The sequence below is a fragment of the Ixodes scapularis genome, unplaced genomic scaffold (genome assembly GCF_016920785.2).
Source record: "Ixodes scapularis isolate PalLabHiFi unplaced genomic scaffold, ASM1692078v2 PGA_scaffold10__122_contigs__length_95168666, whole genome shotgun sequence".
Taxonomy (NCBI): Eukaryota; Metazoa; Arthropoda; class Arachnida; order Ixodida; family Ixodidae; genus Ixodes; species Ixodes scapularis.
In genome coordinates, this window is record NW_024609836.1 from 68,407,788 (window position 1) to 68,430,383 (window position 22,596).

At 45.6% G+C, this 22,596-nt stretch overlaps 1 protein-coding gene across 1 annotated transcript; it reads right to left on the reverse strand.

Annotated features, from left to right (window-relative positions):
• Window positions 1-4,069: 4,069 nt before the first annotated feature.
• LOC8039253 (probable glutamate carboxypeptidase LAMP1) lies at window positions 4,070-22,423 on the reverse strand. Its single transcript, XM_040205738.3, has 7 exons — window positions 22,363-22,423; window positions 20,624-20,709; window positions 16,389-16,591; window positions 14,160-14,223; window positions 12,085-12,149; window positions 7,983-8,047; window positions 4,070-4,196 (listed from the first exon to the last, which is right to left on the reverse strand). Coding segments are annotated over exons 1-7 (612 nt in total). The 5' UTR covers window positions 22,365-22,423.
• Between the last annotated feature and the right edge of the window lie 173 nt (window positions 22,424-22,596).

Here is a 22,596-nt window from a genome sequence, read left to right on the forward strand (position 1 = left end):
GCCAACCTGCGAGCAAGAAGGCCTAATGAATCTACGCACTCTTTTTCTATCCCCATTAAGGCATAATCCTATGCAGAATACACACTCCTAGAGTCCGAGGTACGCCATGTATAGGCATTGCCAGTGTAGGAAAAGGCAGGTCGTTGAGAGTTTCTATGGCCTCTGTTACCGCCATCGAGGTTGCGGCGTTAGTCTATAAGAATGCCGAAGAACAAATTACTAGGGCAGGAGCTTGAGCGTGCTGTGCCCCGACCGTATTAAGCTACCAATCGTTTAAAAATATATGTTTACACTATAAAACCTTCACGATTCTTTTCGCTGACTCGGTTTTTACCGTTCCTATTTAACAATGGCGCAGTTCAACGGGTGCTCGACCAATAAGAAATGTTCGAGAATGGCCATGCCTTACGTTTCTTAGTGAGTGCAGTGATAGAACAGCGGACGTGACTTAGGTTTTTTCTGAGCACCAAACGGGTAAGAGGGCCCTTTATTCCTGCAACTGAGACTGTGTAAAACACATTGAAATATACGGTCAGTAGTCTTCGAATAAACTTGTTTCTCACAGGATTTACTTTCGTAAATACTTGCATCTAGATCGCGTCGCAATCGGGTTGGCGCATCGATGATTATCTCAGCTCGTAGAGTAAGTGTTATACTCCAGTGGTTACGGAGTCTCAACCACCCATGGAACTGGACTTCTGTTTGCAACTGAGATTGCATCATCATTGAAACACGATATTTCTCGCCGACATCATTGTGGTAAAATTGATGTTGGGGAATGCGAAAAAATGTTTGGTAAAACGATGCTAAATAAGTTTAGCTCTCCGAGTCCGTCCCCGACAGCACTCCTGCACGTTGGCATTTTCGAGCGCGTGCACGCGCCGATAAATGTGTAGTAATACCTGACAAGACGAAACCTAATCTCAGTTTAAGCATACTTCGCAAATGGACGAACCTTACAGCCCTCGTGAGGCAATTAGCCAATTCGAGCGATCAAGTGAAGCACCGGATAGCTCTTCCGAGGACGCTTGCACTCCGGCTACTAAAACTGACTCGCTCTGTTCGTATAGCGTTTGCTGTTTGTCAAATGGTGATAGGCGGTGTAAGATGCAGGCACAAGATGCGAACGCGCACCGGCGGAAACATTGTGCATCTGGAAGTCCTCCATGTGGGTCTGGAAATCTCCGAAGCCTTCCAGCAGAGCCTGTCCGAGGTCCGTCATGTTGTACGGCAGCAGTTCGGCCTCTGCCAGGGACAGGGTTAAAGCACCGACGAGCTGCGAGCACCGCTCCATTATGGCGTAGTCCGGGTCCACGAACCTCTGGTAGAGATCCAGCGTCTCGTAGGCCGTGTGGTAAGAAGGCGACGAGGATACTCCCTCTACTTTCTGCGTTTTAGAGAAAGCCTATGGTAAAAAAACGCCATCTACATTAAGACGCGGTCAAACTGCTAGTGCATCAGACAAGACACAGTATACAGTGTGAGGCGTGTTTTTTTTACGGCGATAGTTGTTATGGCTCCTCCCACCACCGGAAATGGCGTCCGTTGTTGATGTTGTAGTTATTGTGACCAAGCCCTATTAGAGCGACAAAAAGAAACAACCGACAGCGACAAGCCTCAAACCAGATTTTTTCGCGATTGGACAGTCTTTGTAGAATAAAGGAGGCTATACTGAAGGACGAGCATTATGCACGCGAGGGCATATCTTTGAAGGTTTGCAATTACTCGTGCTTACTGAAGTCACAGGATCTTGGGAAAGTAGCGCCAAGCTCTCGTATGGTCGCCATGTTGGTCCTTGAAATAAGCAATTTCTCCTTGACCCTTCCATTCTTGGCGAACCGATCTAAATTCGCTGGTGGCGGGTAGCTTTATAGAAACGTTTCTTGTATACCAAAATTTAGTTTTCCACGCACCGGCGAACCAAGGCTACATCATCCGACCACCACCACATGCTCTGTCGGTGCTTGGAGATACTGAAAGATAACCTTTCTGTTTTGAAATCCGTAAGAACAATATAATTGTAAGAGATACTTGGAGATGGGGATGATTGATACGTTGACTGCGTGCACAGTGCTAAAAACGCTTATATTGGCGAGGAACGCTTACAGTACGATGACGCTCCATGGTGCTCTTGGCACAACTGATTTAGAACGCCCTTTGGAAGCTTCGAAGATTTTAATGGACCGTGATGGCGATTTCCATTGCAACGTAGACGGAGTAACCAATTGCCTTACGAGGTTCTTTTGTCGTCTGTATGTTAGTATCTGTTTGTGTGCGGCTAGCAGGTTGGAAAGGCAATGGCGCTACTTTCCGAGGATCTAGTGACTTTAGTGCTTACTACAGGAGCACCGAACGACTAAACACCCGCCAAAAGTAATACTTTACACGAGCACGCGGCACGTGTTAGAGGCTTGCGCGTGTCGGTAGCTTTTGTTTGTCTTTCCAATGGGACTCGGGCAATAATGTTATAGTTGTCGCTGTTGAAGTTGTAGTTGCCGCAGTAGTGTTTAGGCTGTCCCTCGCCGATGTTGGGAAATCCTGGAAAGAAGGATCGCCCGCCGCCTGCAGTAATCCAACCTGGGTTCGCTGCGGGCGAAACGAAGGCGTTACCACAGAGCCATACGCCACAGCGTTAACAACCCGTTTTATGCGATAGGACTTTTCGGAGCACCCGATGTTCGCTGTTCGCGCTCTCTAAAAAAATTACTAGCAGACAATAACAAGATGCCGTCTCAGTACTGTCAATGCGAGGGGCTCGTGCTAAGAGGCGGCTCTTTCACGCGCTCAGGAACATAAAGAGAAACAAAGACGTTCGGAGCAAAGTGGTCAGATGTCTATTTTGTTGCAGACATTGGCGCCGCGTTCACACGCACGCACCCCACAGTTCGTGAACGCGACGCCCGATGCCCACCAACGACTTCGCCGTGACGTGTCGCATCTCTCGCTGGGACTGTACTTTGAATAAACACGGGACCGCTCAATTTCTTTTTTTTTTGTGTGTGTAAGACTGGTTTGTTACATTTGTTATACAAAAAAACTTTACACAGACTTGTTCGAAGCATACGTGTGTACGAAGCAAACATGATTAGAACATGCTTTGAGTGTGTCCGCAAATAATACGGTCATAATGTCTGCTGCAAACAATGTCCGACTTCGTATGGTTATAGGAAAATAACGAAAGGTGGCACAAAAAAATGAACGAGACATTTGCCTGGTCTCGCTAGGAACACGGGATGTCAGACATTTTTTTTTATTGTACGCGAGCTTCGACGTCAAACCTCAATGTCCGACTAGTTTGACAAACTTTAAACTTTTTTTGGTAAAACTCATATCTTTACTTCTTATGCGGTGTTGCCTTATTTGTACACGAAACAATTACACCGCGGGAAATAAATTTGTTACATCGTAGTTCATTTTACATTTTAAAATGGAATTATCGCCGTGTATACATTGTAATACGATTCATTTAGTTAATCCGTGAATGCGAAGAAATATTATCACGACAAATATCGCACCCTACTCCATCAGGCGGCGTCTGCTTGCTTTTCTATTTCCGCGGATTGTCGTAATAGTTCAAGTCATGTCAAACTTTCGTCAAGCATCGCGTTAAAAGTTTGAAAATGTTGAAGAGGGTCGAAACCGTACCTCGGCAGGTTCACGAATCCTACTCAGAGTGAAGGCCACTAGATCGCTAGGATAAGTTTCCATGTTCCAAACATTACTAAGAAAAAAAAAAAAAATACACCACCCTTTATACGCATACACTATTCGTACATAATATGAAATATAGAGAAAAATTTCGAATCCTGTTGGCTTCGTACATGTTTTGGAGTTCGGAGCTCACGTGGCGTTCGGTTGCGTCGGCCGAGCGCTGAATCATTGTTATTTGTTGTCCCCATCGATGTAGTTCTAAAGTTAGCTGCTTGGGGCGCCAGGGTCTCATCTTCTCCTCGATGGACAACGTTGCTAGAACATCTCAGTTCGTTTTGTGTTGTCCGTCCCGTTTTTTCCCCGTGCCTGGGTTATCATGTCAATATTGAACCAGCTCACCTGTAAACTTGACTTAATTTTAAAAGAAATATATAAACGTGAAATTACTTACTGGGTCTGGCGTGAAATAGAAGTCCACAGAAGGTACTCCAGCGAAAAGGTTGAACGCGATATTGTCACTTCCAGCGCCGGACAATCCGATGTAGCTGAGAGATTAAGGAGTACAACAAGAGATGGTTAGGAGCTTCGATCAATACTGTAAATACGAGCGTTTTTCTTTAACGACACTTTTACTAAAGGTGGCGATTGGCTCTAACGATTGGTTGACAACAAGTAAAGGTGACGAATTCTCTACGAGAAGCTCCCGCACAAAAATGCTATAAATGGCCACACCCGGGATAGGGCAAGTAATGTCATATTTATTCATATTTTATATATGGGGTCATATTTAGCCATATCTTATATATGGGGTCAGAAATGGCATTTCAGCCATGTTGCCAAATTCTTGATATGACCATATATGTCATTTCTGTACGAATCTGGTTATAAGGTGGACAACACGTTTCCCGAACCGAGCCCCCCTATAGAATTCACAAACTGAAAGTGCCTGAGGCAGATTTTTTACTTCTACCTCAAAATAATACAAAGAACTTAAAACATTTTTTCTTGTCAAGGCGAGGAACACAGATGACGGAGGAAATGCCAGTGAGGTAAACCAGGGGTATTTGTCCCGACTGGTTCCTTTTGTGTGGCATAAGGGAATGCAGCTATGAAGAAAATAAGGTAATGGGGTCCTAAAACGCGTCTCCGACTGGTTCCCTTAAAGGGGGGGGGGGGGGGGGGGGGCGGACGCCTTCCCCTAAACCCTTTTCGCTCGTTTTGTTTTTAACGAATTATTTTTATGTTTCTGTCTTTTTGGAAAGGAATATTAGCCGTAGCTTTGAGTTCTTTTTTCGCTTCATGTGACACGGCGGCGAAGGCCGGCATAATCTCCAGGGCGTCGGTCGCCACGAATGTTTCTCATAATCTCTCCTGCCACCTAGGAACCCCCCCCCCCCTCCCCCCTTTTTTAGAACCCAACGTTACTAGATCAAAGTGCGTGGACAGGCTTCCTAGAACCTTAGCCGTATATGTAGAGAGTTTGGCCATTCATTGGGAGTATAGGAGACAACTGAGGAGGCGCCGTTGCCCGAAAGCGGGCTGGGCGTGTTCCAGGGCGTCTTTACAAATTCGAATGTGGCCAACCAGAAGCCGGAAATAATACCGTGGCGGTGGTCGCGAGAGACGAAATTAATAAGGGCGTCGGAGTAATTCACTGTGACTAAAAATATGGTGCACGTGATTTTTCAATCACGGTCATCCAAAATCATGGTGGAAGAGTGCGACTAGCGGAACGATCGACATAACCCGTAGGGCAAGCGCTGAGGGCCGGGAATCTGCCGTCTGAGCGGTCGCACTCTGTCCGAGCAAAACAGAGTTGAGCGGCACATTCGTTTCTTACATCTTTCTGCAACATCATGATCGAAACATCACGTGCACCTTATTTTCAACCACGAAGGGTTTCTACACTCACTCTTACGAAGTAATCCTTCGTGGTTGAAAGTAAGGTGCACGTAATGTTTCGATCAGAATCACGCAGAAAGATGTAAGAAACGAATGCGCCGCTCAACTCAGTTTTGCTCGGGCAGAATGCGACCGCTCGGACGGCAGATTCCCGGCCCTCGGCGCTTGGCGTACGGATTATGTCGATCGTTCCGCTAGTCGCGCTCTTTCACCATGATTTTGGATGATCGTGATTGAAACATCACGTGCACTATATACGAGCATATGCCTTTGATCAAAAATGTTTCTTGCTACCACTACTAGGGGATTCTTTTAGGCCTCTGGTTGGCCAAGAGAGCATCCCAAGCCCACTTCCTGCGTCTGGTGCACGCCCTGGCTCTGCGCGCGCCTCCCATTGACCAAACTCTCTGTATACACGGCTCTGCCTAGAACCCCTGGCGCCTTTTCGTGGCGCGTGCGCTTGGTGGTGTTCGCTGCTCTATCAACGCGCACTATGGAGAGAAGCGGCGGAACCGTTGGAAACGGTGGAACGTTCGATGCACATTGGCTGCGGTGCAAAGTACTTCTAGTGTGGTATTCCTGGCAAACATTAAGATCGCACTACAGTTTGCGCAAAAAAAAAAAAAAAAAGCGTCGTTCGAAAACGGTCCTTCTCCGTTGCCCGTGGTGGCGTTGTGGTTGGTGGCGCTAGTAACGCTATCCTGCCTCACCTGCTCGCATGCAGGCAACAGAGTAGAACTGCTTTCGAACGCTGCTCTTCCGTGTAGCCTGTCAACTGATGGACATAAAAACGTTGCCTAGAACCAATATCTGAAATTCGCCCTCTTACATCCAATGTATTTGACGACTACTCATCGAAAGGGGTTACGAAGTGGCAACAAATGACGTCACAAAAGCAGGAGTACCATGCTTTCGGATGGCGCGATCCTAGTGGTTGGACGTAGTAGTTCAGTAAAGAAACACTAATGAATGTGAGTGTCCTTATGGTGGCGGCCTCCCAACCCACGGCTGCTAAAGCTTCCGCAAATTAACAAGCTGGAGAGCGACCACCAGCAGAATAGGCGTCTTCCACATCAACAACCGCTGCTGCGACACCGCCAGGGCAACACCGCCTAGAAGACAAGGCCGTAGTGCTGACATTTTTACGTCAGCAGAGAAGCCAATGCTGGACACAGATTGGAAACGAGTGCTGCGTCAGCGCTCGGCTTTGAGTCAAGTTTGAGCGGAACGTTAACGCGATCGTCGCGTCCAATGTGTTCTGAGCGTTGGCCTTCGCTGATGGCGCGCCATCTGATTCAGCGCTACGCCTTTGTTAGCTAGGAGGTGTTGGCCGGGGTAGCGGCAGACGACAACGCGCCACTTCTATGATGTCATCAAGTGAAAATTGTGGGCCACCTTTTACGACGCGGTAAACACGTCACTCGGAGTCTTGTTCCAGGCTGAAGGCACTCGAGTTGAGGTTATTTTTTAGCGGTTGTGCTACAGCACCGACAGTGACGAAGTCCGTTGGGACGAAAGACGATCATGGACGCAAAACGGCATGGGTTTACGTTACATATGCTGACACCATCCTATGGTCTCCATAGAGTTCTCAGTAAACTCGATTTTTTACGACTGAAATCTGAAGAGTGATTTCTTGCATTCTTCATGCTTCCCCTAGTAGATACTCCTCCCGTAATTATTCTATTATTCTAGCTACAAATTATGCGCGTTTGTTGGCGGCAACTGCGTAGCCAGCGGTAGTGCTCAACTATGTTGCCTATACTGTATTGCCTTTTACCGCGACTGTTCACACATCGGGGGACACACGAAGACTTCTACAAGAAAACTTTGCATAGGGGCTCGCTCGTATGCACGTATCCAGTGAATACTTCTCTATCAGGCTTGGAGCCTTCAACGCCGCCTATTTTAGAACTAAGCTGACGTTTGTAATCCGTGATTTTACTACTACGTTGGGTAAAACGGAACGTTTTTGGCTCCTTTCAGAGGCTTCCTAAATTGTCAAGTTGTATTTTCATGCTAAGCTTTGAGTAACCTGACAGCCTGTTCCCAGATCTCCTTCGTCTCTGGCTGAATATAAACCGTATGCGAAACAGAGGGAACGGTATTAGGCATACAAACGTACGAAATAATAGTCACAGGACATAAGACAAACAACTCTAAAGTTCATGACTCAACTAGCAAGACAATTAATATAATGATGTTCATAGCAATTTCACAGCATTTACATTGCTACACAAAAAAGTAACGCACAGAAAAGGTATACATTGAAGGAAAATATGAACCGAAAATGGCTGCCGAGTTGCAGTGAACATAATAACATTTCGATGTATAGTTAAAAGCTCGTGAATGTCTGTCCACATACGTTAGACAATTTCGTCTGTTTTATTTTTCTGTTTTATTCTTTCGTGTTTTCGTCTGATGTTTACCTTGAAATGTCAACCCTCTGGCAGTCGTTCGTAGCATGTCCACAACTGTTCCCGGCGACAGGAAACTGCGTTTCAGTGAGATAACAATAATAAATATTAAAAATAAATTTACAAGTTCAGCAGGACGCACCATTGTAAATAGAAAGCTAGGATATAATTTGATGTCCTATCTAGACAATATATGACTTGTAGATGCACAAACTGGCCACTAAATCGTTAAGTGGCGCAGCCCATACGTTATACATCAGACTTCTTGAGCGTGCTTATAATATGTTATTTATTTTCAGCTGCGAACCGCGAGTTATAAGAGAAACATGTTCAGATTCTACGCTAACCAGCAATGCCACTTAGAGTTCTAAGAAAAAAGTAGCGCTCAAAGATGGGGGTAGCCATCTACTACTCATATTGTCCGGAGCTCTTAGCTTATCGAAAAAACGGTGTACTAATGCGGCGTTTCTGGTAGTATATTTTATTAATACACGACATAGGTTAGGGTAAAGGCATTTGATAGTACGCGTCAAATTTTAAGGCCTTAAAAAAAGAAAGAACCGGCTATTTTACGTTTAACATGCTGCTAAGCGGCCCTGTAATTTTGAAAATCTAAATCGTGAGGCAGGTTGCCACTCTGAAGATTTTCGTTTCATCCAGCAACTTATACTGTCACCTCTGAAGGCCGGTATCCTGCTGGCGTCCCCAAGACATCACAAACGCTTCAACCAGTAGTACTTCAGTAAATTTTATACAAATTCTTACACAAATTTAATTTCAAAGAGGTTTTGTAACTTTCCCAAGTCACGGTTTTAGTCTCGGCATCACTTTCGACTGTTTCATTCGAAGCTGAGGCATGAATACAGGTACTGATTTGCTGTTTAAGACAGTTTACTAAAACACTTAAGAAGAAAAGGCTTTCATAGACCTATACTTTAGCATACAACTTGCTCCCACAATTATAGCCTTTAGGGGGACGCTGGCAGGGTATTTATACTTGCCAGTGTTTTTATTTGTACATGAAATATGAGAACCCAACTACCCAGAACACAATTTTTGACTCCAAATTTATGTTATTTACCCTCGAAAACCGCCGATCGAGAACTGGCGAGTTTGAGTCGCGCTCAGTCTCTATGGCCATATAACGTTCCTTATGGTTTAAATACAACCACCTAATATATTCCAAGTCGTGGGTCATCGAAGGTACACACTCGACGTTAGAAATAATTAAAAAAAAAGATTATGATACCCATTTTCTGTGCCTTTTAAAAGACTACAAATACGTTCACTGAAAAGTATTCCGAGGAGGCCTCAGCACTTCTTATGAGTTGTGAATGCGAAAGCATTCTCAGCGCCGAAAGGATTAGAGACGGCCGCAGCGCCCGTAAGGAGTGCGGCGCTTCGCCGCGCAGACCGTCCTGGCTCCCTGGTGACCGCTGCGCTGCTGGGTGAAGCAGCGGCGGGAGTGCGAATCTCGGTGCGGCACCGGGAGTGCGTGAAGATGCATCTGCGTTGTTGTGGTTTTCTTTGTGTTTTACTTTTGAGGTGCTCCCGCCTTGACCTGGAGCGGCCTCTCAGGCTTCCGTGACGAAGCATCTGATATGACGCGTCGTAGACAATGGGACTTTAATATATTATGCGTCGCAGCCAATAGAAGGTTGGGAATTTAGGTCTCATTTCTCGCCGTTACACAAGCTGGCGGCTTTGCTCCATTGGACCCCCCAGTTCATGCTTTTGCATTAAAAACATGTCGCACAGCCACGTGATTTCTGGCAAAACTTTCCTCTATATATCTTCTTCTTCCCCAGTCCAGTTTCGGATTCGGTTTCAAGAAAAGTGCGTTACTTGGCTTTATTAAAAATATGCGTGACGCTGTAGAAAATTATTGATTGAGTGGTTTTCTAACTCTATAACAAACTGCCTAATAATATTTTTTTAAGGTGTGGGGGGCGGGGGGCGTTGTCAGTGTCCCTTTAAAGCGACGCCACATAAAAGAGAAGGCTTGAACATTAGGGCAACGTAAGCGGAATTACGCCATAAGCGGCAAAAACGCCGATGCTGGACTGAACTATGCCCCAAGCGGCACATGTGTGAATGCTGGCGTCACCGTGTGTTAGCATTGCACTCGTTGTGGGACGCAGCAAGACGCGCGCTTGGCGACGCAGATGGGAGCCGTGCTGCGCTGCGCGGATCATCCATAGCGCAGCAGCTAAGCTTGGGCGCCGCCATGAACGACATTCAGCTTTTGTTTCCCTGTATTCTCTTCATTTCACTTCATCAATAGCAGGAAAGGTTCTTTATATATTTATCAAAATACTCTCAGGGTATTTCACCCTCAGGGCCTGCCCGGAAAGGTGGTGGGGGGGGGGGGGGGGGGGAGGGGGGGGGGGTGTTTGAGGGTATCCTACTATTAGGCTCAGCGGTGGTGCGAGGAGGTTGGCGCAAGCCGGCTGTTTTTGTTTTTTCAATTTTTGACGGGTGACCGCGCGGTCCTCACGAGCAGGCACCCCGCGGCGAAGATGTCTCCTCCGCGAAGGTTTTTAAAAATTTTTTTTTTGTATGTGCGCGTGTTACGTTGTATATTTCAGTGTTCCACAGGGTAGACCGGTGACGATCGAGTTTTGGACCAGGAGCTCTAGCGTGGGGCCACTCCGTCTGGAACCCAAGGCTCTGCCAATGTTACGGAGCTGTCAGCCGTTGCCGTTGCCGTTGCAAACTTGATGTTGGGCCGAGTCGGCCTCAAGCCGACCAGTAGAGGGTGGACGCCACATGACTTTGATAGGGTTTTAAACTATTGGTTGAAGCTTTCCTGACGGCGAGGGAGTGTCTTCAACAGCCTCGGATGGGGCGAGGGAGGGCGATTTTGACTGAATTTGTTCATCTATTAGACCTGTTCGATGCCAATATGCCAACTTCCCTTACTTTGTACAGATGTCCATAGTTTGTAAAATAAATTGGTTCACCAAAAAACTGGCGAAGTATCCATCGCCTCCAAAGAACTTCAACGACCTTCAACCTTGCAGGCCCAAAGTAACAACATACAAGCGAACCATCACAGGGCAAGAATGCACCAGAAAGAAGAGTGGCTACAACAACACCATTAAGAAAAAAAGTGGAGATGTTAGATAATGGTTAAATAGGCTCCTACCTATCCCATGTTGGCAAACGCGTTCTTGAAATCATGGTGATTTTGATAATGAGCATTGCAATCTTAGGTTCTACTGTGTCCTCCACAGCATTGAACTTTGTGAACATCTCATAAACGCCCAATTCATTGGCTCGGCATCTCGGTAAAACAAAAGAAGGTCGGCAACGACGGCTGTAGTCAGGTGCTTGTGTAAAGCGTCTACAGTCACTGACTGGATGAGAACAATGGAGAGGAGTTTGAGTTGCCTCCCCTCCAGCGCTCGCGCTCTGCCTTCTATGACGTTTCGACGCCTCGCGCACCTCGAACACCAGCGCGCGCAGCCAGAGCACGGCGAAGCCATAGTTCGTGTGCTGGGCGCCGGGCGTTCAAAAAAGCCACGCCACTGAGAGCACGCTGGGACACCTAAGCGCCAAGCTCTGTCTGGACTGATTAGTGGAAATGATTAGCAACGGCGGCTGCCTCCGTCTCTATTCACTCTTCGGACGTCTTGGAACGCCTAACACCGTCGTCCGGTGTTCGGCGTTCGCGTTCGAGCGAGTTGAGGCAGTGGTTAATGACAAGGGTAGCTTGCTTTGCGTCTACCACCTAATTATTCAAACTAGAGCGGGGCGACCTGGCATTCCCGCGGGCTCGCATTTCACCCCCCTCCCCCAGTTTCTACGCTTATCGGTGATGGCGTTAGAGGAGGAAAGACGCGGGCCTTATCTTCCGTAGTCGTTGGCAGGATATACGGCAGGGTGGTGTTTCAGATAATCCGCCTCCAACGCGACCCTCCCGCCTTCGAGAGCACTTCGGCGTCTCGTTCAGGTTTCAGCGTGCACGTGCAGCCGGAGCACAATAGAAGGCAACGAGCACGCGAGGGGGCATCCGAAAGAGACGCCATGCAGTTCTCATTCTTTGAGTGGCGAGAGGTGGTGTGGCTCGGAGGGAGGTGTATTTATCGATTCAATGGTGTATTTATCTTACCACTTCGTTTGCCTTGTAGATTATGTTGCGCAACGAAGGAGATGCCGCGGCTCCAAACAGCGAACCTAAAAAAAATATAGTAAGAGTTTTAGTATGCGTCACCATCTAAGGAACATTATTGTGCACAGCGCGACACAGTTAGAGCGAATGAACAAACGCCGGTTTTCAGAGTTTGTTCTTTATCTTTTAGAATCGAAGGTTGTCACGAGAACAAGTACATAGTGTGGTTAAAAGTGTTCATTAAAGGTAATAGCATGAACGGTAAAATTGGATTTCCGCCAACAGTCCTTCGATATAACATGAAAAAATAAGCCCATGCTGACTTCGTTGTAACCGTGTCACTGACTGTACCTGATCCCATCACTCGGTCTCCTAACAGTTGCCAATTTAAAATGAAAATGTCGACCCCCAGTGACAATGCTGTAAGTATAATACATGTCTTGGTTTAGTTAACGAATATAATAAAGTGGGATCATATAGGAGCATACAAGAACTTTATAAGATCATATAACTTATTTTATCATATGTGTTTATTGGACCAAGAAATGTCTTATTCATATAAGAATTGTTACTAGGGTATGCCTTTACGGGTCAGTAATTTTCACTCTTACGCTTTTCGTATGTGAACCAGGTGCGACATGTCAGTTTATCGTAACCCAGACAGCCGGTATATTGTAGCAGTCTATAACGCACGAACCTTTTTAAAAACCTTTAGTTCTCGTCCAGCGACAGAGTAATATAGGGGATATTGCTAGTGCACAGGTACACAATGTTTCCTAGACATTAAAGGACAACTATGAGGGGTCATTTTTTTTTTTTTAAATTTTAACTTCTGATGAATTAGTTAAAGGGGCGGTGCAACGATATTCAATTGGAAAGTTTTTCACTTTACATGTGTTTACTGTCACTAGTGGGACTCAAGGCACGCAACGCCCCTGACCAAGAAACATTTTTGTTGCGCTGTAATTTCGAGGACAAAACCGAGCGTTTTCATTCAATCTCTCCTTCGCAAAACCTGATGACGTAGCTGGGTGGTAGCAGTACCGCCCAGTGACGATATTTGAATGCGACTCATAGATTGGACCCGAGCATTGCGTGGGCACTCGATTTGGGCTCGTGATAATCTATAGCTCGAGAAGCATTCGGGTAGTGACCCGTGTCCAGTCGCTGCAATGACGAAAACAGCCGAACCATAACAATGTCTGGAACGCAGCGCGTGTTTTGTGCATTGCCAATCCCAGCGCATGGCTATGATCAACAGTGGCGGAATATAATCGGCTGCAGATCACGTGGCCGCTTGTTTCGGCTGCGAGTTGAGGGGGTGAACTTTGCTCGTTTTTCTTTATTTTTTTCTGCGACTTTGATTGCGTGTGGTGAAAAACGAACGGGTATTTTACAGGTCATCAACGCCAGGGATTCGTCCTAAGCGGTATTTGCGCAAAATACAAAAATCGTTGCATCGCCCTTTAAATAAAGATAAGAGGTGCAGGAAAATATTTCAGTTCAGACAGAATTGATATGCACGCTGTAGCTTCCTCTCCCCTCAATCCCCGCTAAGCTATGAGCAATTATCATGAAGTGGCACAAGCTGTTGAATGCCCTCCTCGAAAAAAAGGTTGCCGCCTGGGAACTCAGTCATTCCAAACTAAGTTATACATGACCGTTAGTCACAACAGATGTTCCTCTCTGATCCGCCTAACCCCAACTCCCCCATCATGAACGTCTGTTCGTGCTCCCCGGAACTTCATGCAGTTTTTTTCTATACTCGTTACAAGTCTGTGGCCTTAAAATGGCGTTCGGCATCCGTATACGCTGCTTGGAAACAATTTAGCCGGTACCGTACGACACGCTCATCTGACGATTTTAACGTCCATCACGCAGTAGTGATCCAAGCTAAAAGCTTACAAAAAGAGGTGATTAACATTCATCTCTTTCATTTGCTTTCATTAGACTGCACGTTATTTCTTTATATTGAGTAATCTTTCCTTGCTCAAGTAATACATGAAGATAAATTTAAAAAAAAAAAACGAAGGGAGATTATCTTTATAAAGAAAACAATTACGATGGTAGCTCACCTTGAGCACAAATGTCAAGGTTGACGTAACCAACCGCACCGTGAGTTATAAGATCAATATTTTCCTGAAAAAAGAACGAAAAAACTCAACTGTAATACAAAACAACTTACAGCCCGTTACTGCGTGGTAACACTATTGTTTAGGGAGTTAGTAAAGGATGAAAGCGTTTTTTTTTGTTTTGTTTCTAACGAAGGCTGCCAGGACACGTTTTTCACAATGTTCACTTTACACGAGAAATTAGAAAGAGAGTGGCTGAAAACCTTGAAAATTTACAAAGAATTTCTTTCTTCTCACTTGGTAACGCGTAATACAACAACCTCCTCAATACTGCACAAACCTAGCAGTTGAGAAAAATTATTGTTGAAAAAAAAAAAAGAAGATTACAGAAACGGAAGGAGACAAAACATTTGGACACTGGCCCTAAGAAATTCCAGCGTCTTACATGTTAACAATCTTTCGAAATGCATTTGGCAAAGACAGTATGTGTTTCTGAGAGTGAAAACTCGGCGTTGGCACGGCGCATATATGGGAACTTTTGGTATTTCTCCCTCCATCTTTCTCTTTTACAGCAATGCGGAAATCGATATTTGTTGAGACTTCCTCTGTGTAGTGAAGGATAGGATAACAGACACACACGCAGATTTCCTTGATTTCTAGATTGGTATCAAGCTTTACATCTTTTGCTACATTAATGGGGCATCGATCGTTTTTCTTGCATAAAAATAAAAACATAGCTTAGAATTTTAAACTTGGAACTGGATTTCATTATGCGCAATACCTCAGCACTGTATCACTCACGGTCTCTTCTCTCCGACCATTCTTTTTGACAGAGATCGGCTTCATAAATCATAGTTGTTTTTACTAGTATCAAGCAATGTTCGTTGACGGATATCCTAATGGCGTAGTAAAAACAACCGTATGCATAAAACCAGAGGTCCGCCTATACTTCTCCCATCAAGAGAAAAAAAAAGCCGTGTTGCGCATTATTCACGCGCTGTGCGATGTAGTTCGTACAAAACTTGGTTGATGAAGGAAGAAACGATGATTGTAGCCTTTCAAACATGTAGGTCTTGTCAAAATGACAAAGTTAATATCAGGTTCACCCACATATATTTTAATTCAACACTTGAAGGGAGAAACCACTAAAGTTCTGCTATGAGCCGGACTTTTTTTACTGCGGCGATTGAGGGGAATACGAACATAAAACAATTTAAATGTGACGTCTTCAATATGGTGGTCTCAGTCGCTCCACATTCTTCTAAAACAGGCTTATGACCTAGCAGCACCCCACAAAAATAAAGAACAAAAACACTGCTTGCTTAAAAAGCAATAGCAGATTTTTTTACTCGAGCAATCTTAACCTTAACGCCCCTTGTTTAAAAACACGTTATTAAAACTTCAGTAGATGTGGCTCAAGCGTAAGCGGCATATTGCTAGCGAGTTGAATCTGGCACTTTTTCAAGTTACGTTTGTTTTCTGTTCACCTATAGTGGCTCTGGACAACTACCCTGACGGGTGGGTTTAATCATACGAATTATTACGTGGTTACGCAACCAAGAGTAAAACCCGTAGCACTGTTACACTGGCATCTCAAATGATATTTCTCTCGATGCCAATTCAGCAATCGGAGAACCAGCTCGCGATCTCGCCTCCGCGCGTTATACTCGGTGTGTGCTCATTCGGCGATTCGGTATCAGCATTGGTTTACTGGCACTTGAAATGCCCGTGCGGCAGTCAATCAAATGTTCGATGCATCTTTCTTATATTTGATTTGATATATGAGAAAGGGACACCCTATAAATAAACGAGTCCGTGTAAGGGTAGAACCTGGCTGGAGCGCAAAAGCATCATAAACAAGTATAGTCCTCGCAACATGTGAGACAATGGTATGCACCAACACCCCCTCTGCTTTGCTTTACCTTAAGTCCAGACGCAGCTGGCGCTATACGAGCTGATAGGACCAATCAGACAGCGACAAAATCGCAAGTCTCCGGGCCTTCTCTGTACATGATTGGTTAAGCGATGATAAAACACGTATACGAACATGACGAATACCGCAATGGTGCGCTTTTGGCGCTTTAGGATTAGTCTCATCAGCTCTTAGCATCATTTGCGTCTGGCCTTAATGTGGACGAGACTTGTGTTTGAACTCGCGAAAATACCAGTGCTGAAATATATATATATATATAAAACAGTTAGCACAGGGCCTTATTGGCGCTGGTGACTCACCTCCACCCATTCCCTGGAGCCGCCCATGCCGAATTCTTCCTGGGCCCAGAAAGCGACGACGATCGAACGCCTGGGCCTCCATCCGCGTCTCACCATGTCACCCAGGGTTCGACTCGCCTCCAGGAGTGCAGCGGTTCCCGATGACGGGTCGCTGGCTCCGAAACCCCACGCGTCGTGGTGGTTGCCCGTCACGCTGAACTGATCTGCACCATCCCCAAGACGCTTTCGCCCTACTCAACTACTCTTTTCCGAATCTAGTTATAGCGCTGAATGCGTTTACGGGCAGAATGTTTTATATATGCAGTGCGCAAGTTCATCTGCGTCTTTTGCTGGGGTTGTGGCGACGTCAGAACGCCGAGATCTGCTTGAGTCTGATTGAAAAGACAGTAGGTGGATCTCAAGGCAGCTGGCCATGCAGCTATAACATTGAGATCTACCGTTTTCTTTCAATCGGAGCCAATCAGAGCTTGGCGTTCTGTCGTCACCGTGCAAGAAACAGGAAGGCGAAAGCGCATATTCAAGTTCGAGCAGACGATTTAAAGACGAACTTGCGCTCCGCCATTGAGAGCAACATCCAATATTTTACATAAAACATAATACCTTTTCGTTTATGAAGTGTATCTGTTAAAGCGGCATCAGACGGGCACGCACGTTGTCCCTTTGGCGCAGTGCACGACTTAGTACAAGACGTTATAATATTAATGATAACAATGCTTTAATGCCTTGTTAGTTGTTCACTACGTCGAAATAATCAGAGTTCACATATCAGGATCATACGTTGACATATCAAACTGAAAGGAAGATGTCAATGACCTTTCTAAATGTTAGCTCGGATCCAAAAATGCCTATGTCAAATGTAAACAAGTTTGAATCCAATTTGTTAAAAACCAGTTGCACACGGGTAATGGAATCAGTCTTGTGTAGAATGGAAGGATAAAACGATGAGAGTACAGGACTAGACGTTTGAGGAACGCATAAACATGAACAGTTTAGTAAAGATGCGCAATGGACTACACCGCTAACAACCATATGCAAGAACATGAAATCACGCATCATTCGTCTATTATGCAAAAAAATGTAAGCCAATCTACCCACATATTATCTGGTAGTCATAAAACACCTTGGATTGCAAGTAGCAATCGTAAAACACATGTATAAATTTTCTTTGGACTCTCTCTCAATACTAGATGAGTTACTCTCCAATACAGTTCTATACAGTTGAGGAAAATACGAGGCGGCTTTGCACAATGCAGCGAAATCACATTAAAGAAGACAGAGTGGATCTTTAAAATTACTCAATACACGCGAGTGTAACACCAAAAACTCTTAGAAGCGAGCTGACAATATTTCTAACATGTGATTAAATTATGGACACAAACAGCGCTAAGGACGAGAACTAGTAGAAGTGGAAAGGATGGACTCTGACAAGCAACTGACGTTTGAATCCACAAAAATAAGAAAGAGGAGACCTTGTGCACTCTTTCTACTAGTCCTCGTCGTTAGCGCTGTTTGTGTCCATAATGTTTAATCAACTAGCCCAACAGTTCATTTTATTAGTACAAGGCGGACCATGCTAGCCGTTTTACAGCAACAGCTGTTAGTGGCCCGCCCCCCGGTTTCGTGAAGGCAGGAGTGTAAACCAATTCAGTTTCCCTCGTAAATTTGGCAGAAAAATTGACGTCACGGGACCTATGCAGCAACTCAATTCCCCGCTAAATTTGGCGGGGAAATCTATGCCACGGGACATGACGTCACGGGCCCTGTAGACAAATAAGGTCCCCCTAAATTTAGCGGAAACATTTAGGCCACGTGACCTATGCACCAATTCAGTTTCCAAGCTAAATTTGGCGATAATACACATCACGACCTTGCTGTCGCTGTCTTAACGAGGTAGAGGGCCTTAGTGCAATAGACTAGCAGCTGTAAGTGACCCCCAATTGGCCGCCGCCATGTTGCACATTTTTAACCACTAGACACGTTACTATACCACATCCTGAGGTTTTTACGAAAAACTGAGCCAATATTTGTAGTGCTATCGCTATTAAAACGTAATAAACTATTTTTTCAATACTATTAGTCCCAGATAAAACCCAAAATAGAGAGCCGCGACCTACGGCATCTAGCAGAGGCATGGCGAAGCTGCTTGAATTTTTTGTCGTAAAAGCACAATAGGGACTTAAACAAAACGAAACCTGACTTATCTCGTCATTACTGTTATTAAATATCGATAAGCAATTATTTGTGCGCGGTACTTCGTTAAAATCTAGACTTAAAACTATAAGGTTACGTTTCTAGTGGTCAAAAATGTGCAACATGGCGACGGCTAATTGGGGGTCACATTTGCCTGGTGAACAGGATACCCGTTTATCGCTCTAAGCCCCTCTACCCTGTAACTTGTTGCGCTGTCTAAACGAATCCCGTTAGTGTAATCGTCGCGAAATTTTTTTATCATTACGCTGTTTTGGTTAAAAACAATTTACATTTTTGTAGGATGTTTAATATCTAACTCGTTTAACATAGATTTTAAGCCAGTCAGCCGAATTCCCACTGACCGACGTCAGCTACCACAGCAGCAGAAAGACCACGAACCACGAACCACGAAAGTTTCTTGACTTCGTGGTTTAGAACCACGAAGTCAAGAAACTTTCTGCCGATTTTAAATTGTCCCAAGATGCAAAAAGGTTAACTGATATTCTTCAAAACGGCGTCCTGACAATAAAAAAAAAAATATGTTTGCACACATTTGCGCAGCACTGGCTATGGGAACTCAACTGAATGGTAAACAAAATAACTTTCGACTTGCTGTCGACGGATGAAGTTTCCGTCGATCGGCTGCCTGCAAAGCAGACTACCTGCAGCGGAACAGGCGTCTGCCACAATGGGCAGTCCCGCTGCTACATCGTATACAAGACGCGTTACTCGCTGCAGCCATAACGAGAGAATCATTGGTGGACCCGACCCAAATAAGTTGGACGGCATGTTTGCTTCGAACATATGTGCCCCTAGAACTTGCCTGCAAACAGTTTTTGGTACGAACGATGTGACTGGACCGTCATACAAGGAACACGCCAAATAGAGCAGAGAGTATTAGAGGATCGTTTTTGCACATCCGACACAGGACGGTGCCCCCCCCCCCCCCCCCCCCCCCCCTCCCCCTTCCACCCTTTCCGGTATACGAGCAGCACATGTCCGAGTCTTCTGCGGTGGCGGTAGCGCGTGCGCAGTTCGTACCGGATTGCCCATCGTACCGTATCCGGTGTGCAAAGACAGTTCCCTAAAACAAGCTACTGCTACTATGGTAGCTGACATCGGTCAGTGGGAATTTGGTTGGCTCGTTTAAAAGCTATGTTAAACTAGTTAGATATTAAAAATCCCACAATAATATAAATTGTTTTTAACTAAAACAGCGTAGTAATAAACAAAAAAAGCGCGACGATTACACTAAGGGGATTCTTTAACACAGCGCTACAACTAACAGGGTAGAAGGGCTTAGACATGATGTTTTAATGCCTGACCGCGGCTTCATTTACCTGTGGCGCGGTTGCTTCGCCAGGATCTGGCCAAAACGCATCGTTTCCTACAGCCACACACAAGGTAAGAACAGCAGGAAAGGAGCTTCAGTTGTCCCGTCTCCAGCGAGGGCTTCCTAAATCTGCAACTCTTCATTGTGTCGTAGCGCGCGCGCGCGCGCAGCCAAGGCAAGGCCAAAGCCTCCTCTATACTCACAAAGCCTGGCTGTTCGACGACGGAGCCATAGCGGTCGCAGATTTGGAGCGTGAGGATCTGGTAGCACAGAGCATCAAAGAGCCATTTCTCGGGGAACCTGGACGTCAGCGCACAGCTTTTGCAGCGGCAAGGACCCGAAACACACTTGTTCGCTCGGGAGAAGTGTGTTTCGACGGCTCGCCGCAGCGGGGCGCCAGACACGTGGCTCTTCTCTCATCCGTTGTCTGCCCCTCCACCTTTTCCATTTCGGCGGCCGCTTCTCGTGGGAATCTTCCAGGCTTTGTCGGTATTATAGGAGGCTATGACACGGCAAAAGGAACTGAGCACGTGCTGTCGTTTTCACTCTGACAGTAACTATATAGTAGTGACTTTACCTGGCGAAAAAAAATATGAATCAAAAGTCGTGGCAAACACACGCGCTTCAGGCACTAGAGCCGCAAGCAATCTATTGCAGGGTCCGGTGCAGCACTGACGCACGCCGCCTTCATCAGTCCTGACCAGAATCTTACCTGGTTCAACGCTTCCTCGGATCACCCCGATGACGTCATGAACCACCAACCGCTTGATAATGTTGTTCACACTCAAGCGCACTTTCCTGTCGGAGGCAAGCATGAACAATTAATTCACGACACGAAAAAAATATTCACTGATTCTGCTTTGCAAACGTAGCCTGTACGCTCAATGCTGACTTCCGGGCGAGTCGATGCCGAATCTTTGAAAGCACGGTCGCGCTTATAGACACGGGTAAGAGGGGCGAACAAAAGAACACAATGCGCTAACTGCAATTGTTTAAAGGGAAGCTGAATAAATCCTTCAATTTGAACAATCAGTGAAAGTTGTAATTTAGACATCTTAACAATTACGTGTCTTACGCTTCCTTTTGATCGTATTAGTGGGATCGTTGTAATAGCAAATAAAAATTTCGGCGTAGACCCACCCGTTGAGGCGCGCCGAGGGTATGAAAGCGCCAGAGTGGAGAGAAGAACTAGCAAAAGTAACGTCATTACTAGGGTCAGGTGACCCTTGCTTGCCGTTAAGCTGGCTCGGGGAAGCCGTGAATGACGTCACTACACTCTGGAGAGATAATAAACGGTCGAGAGGACCGCTGCATGCCCGGCGGCCATCGGTGTACGTATTTTTTCGAAATAAATCCGGTTTACGTTTACTTCTCAAGCGTGCAAAATAAATGTTGAATTCAAGTGAGAAATATAGACGCCAACTATTTAAAACGAATTACGTCGCGAATATACGTCTAAAAGCTGGAAAGCCTTTAGTAATAATTTTCCTGTGCCTGATGCCGCTGGGACAACGACACGCGGCATCACAACCAGTTAGTTTTGAAATGTAAAAGCGCCGAAAAGAGACAAGGACTAAGAAAAAGGAATACAACACAAGCCGCCTTGTGTTGTATTTCTTCGTCTTAGTCCTTGCCTTTTTTCGGCGATTCTGCATTTCAAAGCTATGAACCAACTGGTCCAACTGTCCACTTTGAATGAGTTAGACTTCGCATCCGGCTTAGCAAAGTCAACAGACTCTGATCCACATCTTGTGAAGATAAAGTAAGTAGGGAGGCGAGCTGGTTGATGTTAGACATTTTTGAAAACCGGAGACGACGGACGAAGAAGGGGACAACACACAAAACGTCTCAACATGTGTATATGTGGTTATGGTTTTGCATACATTTTGCGTATTTAAACGTTTGCTTGCTGCATGGCACGTTATTTGCTCGCAGAGATGAAGAAAAAAGTGCGATTTTAACACGCTCTGGTTACAGTTTCACGTAGTGTTCATATTCAAGGTACTAATAGCACTAGCTTTGTCGCGCAGCGCGCCTAATTCCTGACAGCGGGTAAAAGAGTATAAAAAAATACCCTTCGTGGTTGTATATATATATATATATATATGCCCTATTTTCAAATCCACGAAATTGCGAACATATGGGAGCGCAAGTTCGTCTGCTTCTTTTGCAGGGGTTGTGGTGACGTCAGAACGCCGAGCTCTGGTTTGCTCTCATTAGAAGGACAGTGGGTGGACCTCAAAGCAAGCTGCCTTGAGGTCTACCCACTATCCTCCAACACCTTGGGCGCCCCGAGAATCTTTGGGTGACATGCTGCGCTTGCGGAGAAGTTCTGCGCACCCATTTTGCGACGCGCCAGTCTGCTTGGGGTGATCCAAAGCCATCGGAGCCCCTTATTCTAGAAACAGTTGCAGACGAGTAGACGAATAAACTTGATTGTTATTTACTCACATTCCCGTTTGGTTGGGTGAGAAGGGTCCTGTTTTGTATGTGAAATTGAAGCCTCCCTCCACGGCCCACTCCTGCCCTCCTAGTAGTCTGCAAGAGGGCATCATCGCAGAAGAACCGGTTGTGGTTCGGCAGATTGTACGAAGAGATCAACTCCTTGTCTCCTCCGACGTGAAACATGTCCGAAATTTCAAAGTGTCAACAAGCGCTCCACTTCTCCAAATTGCAGTGAGGTTT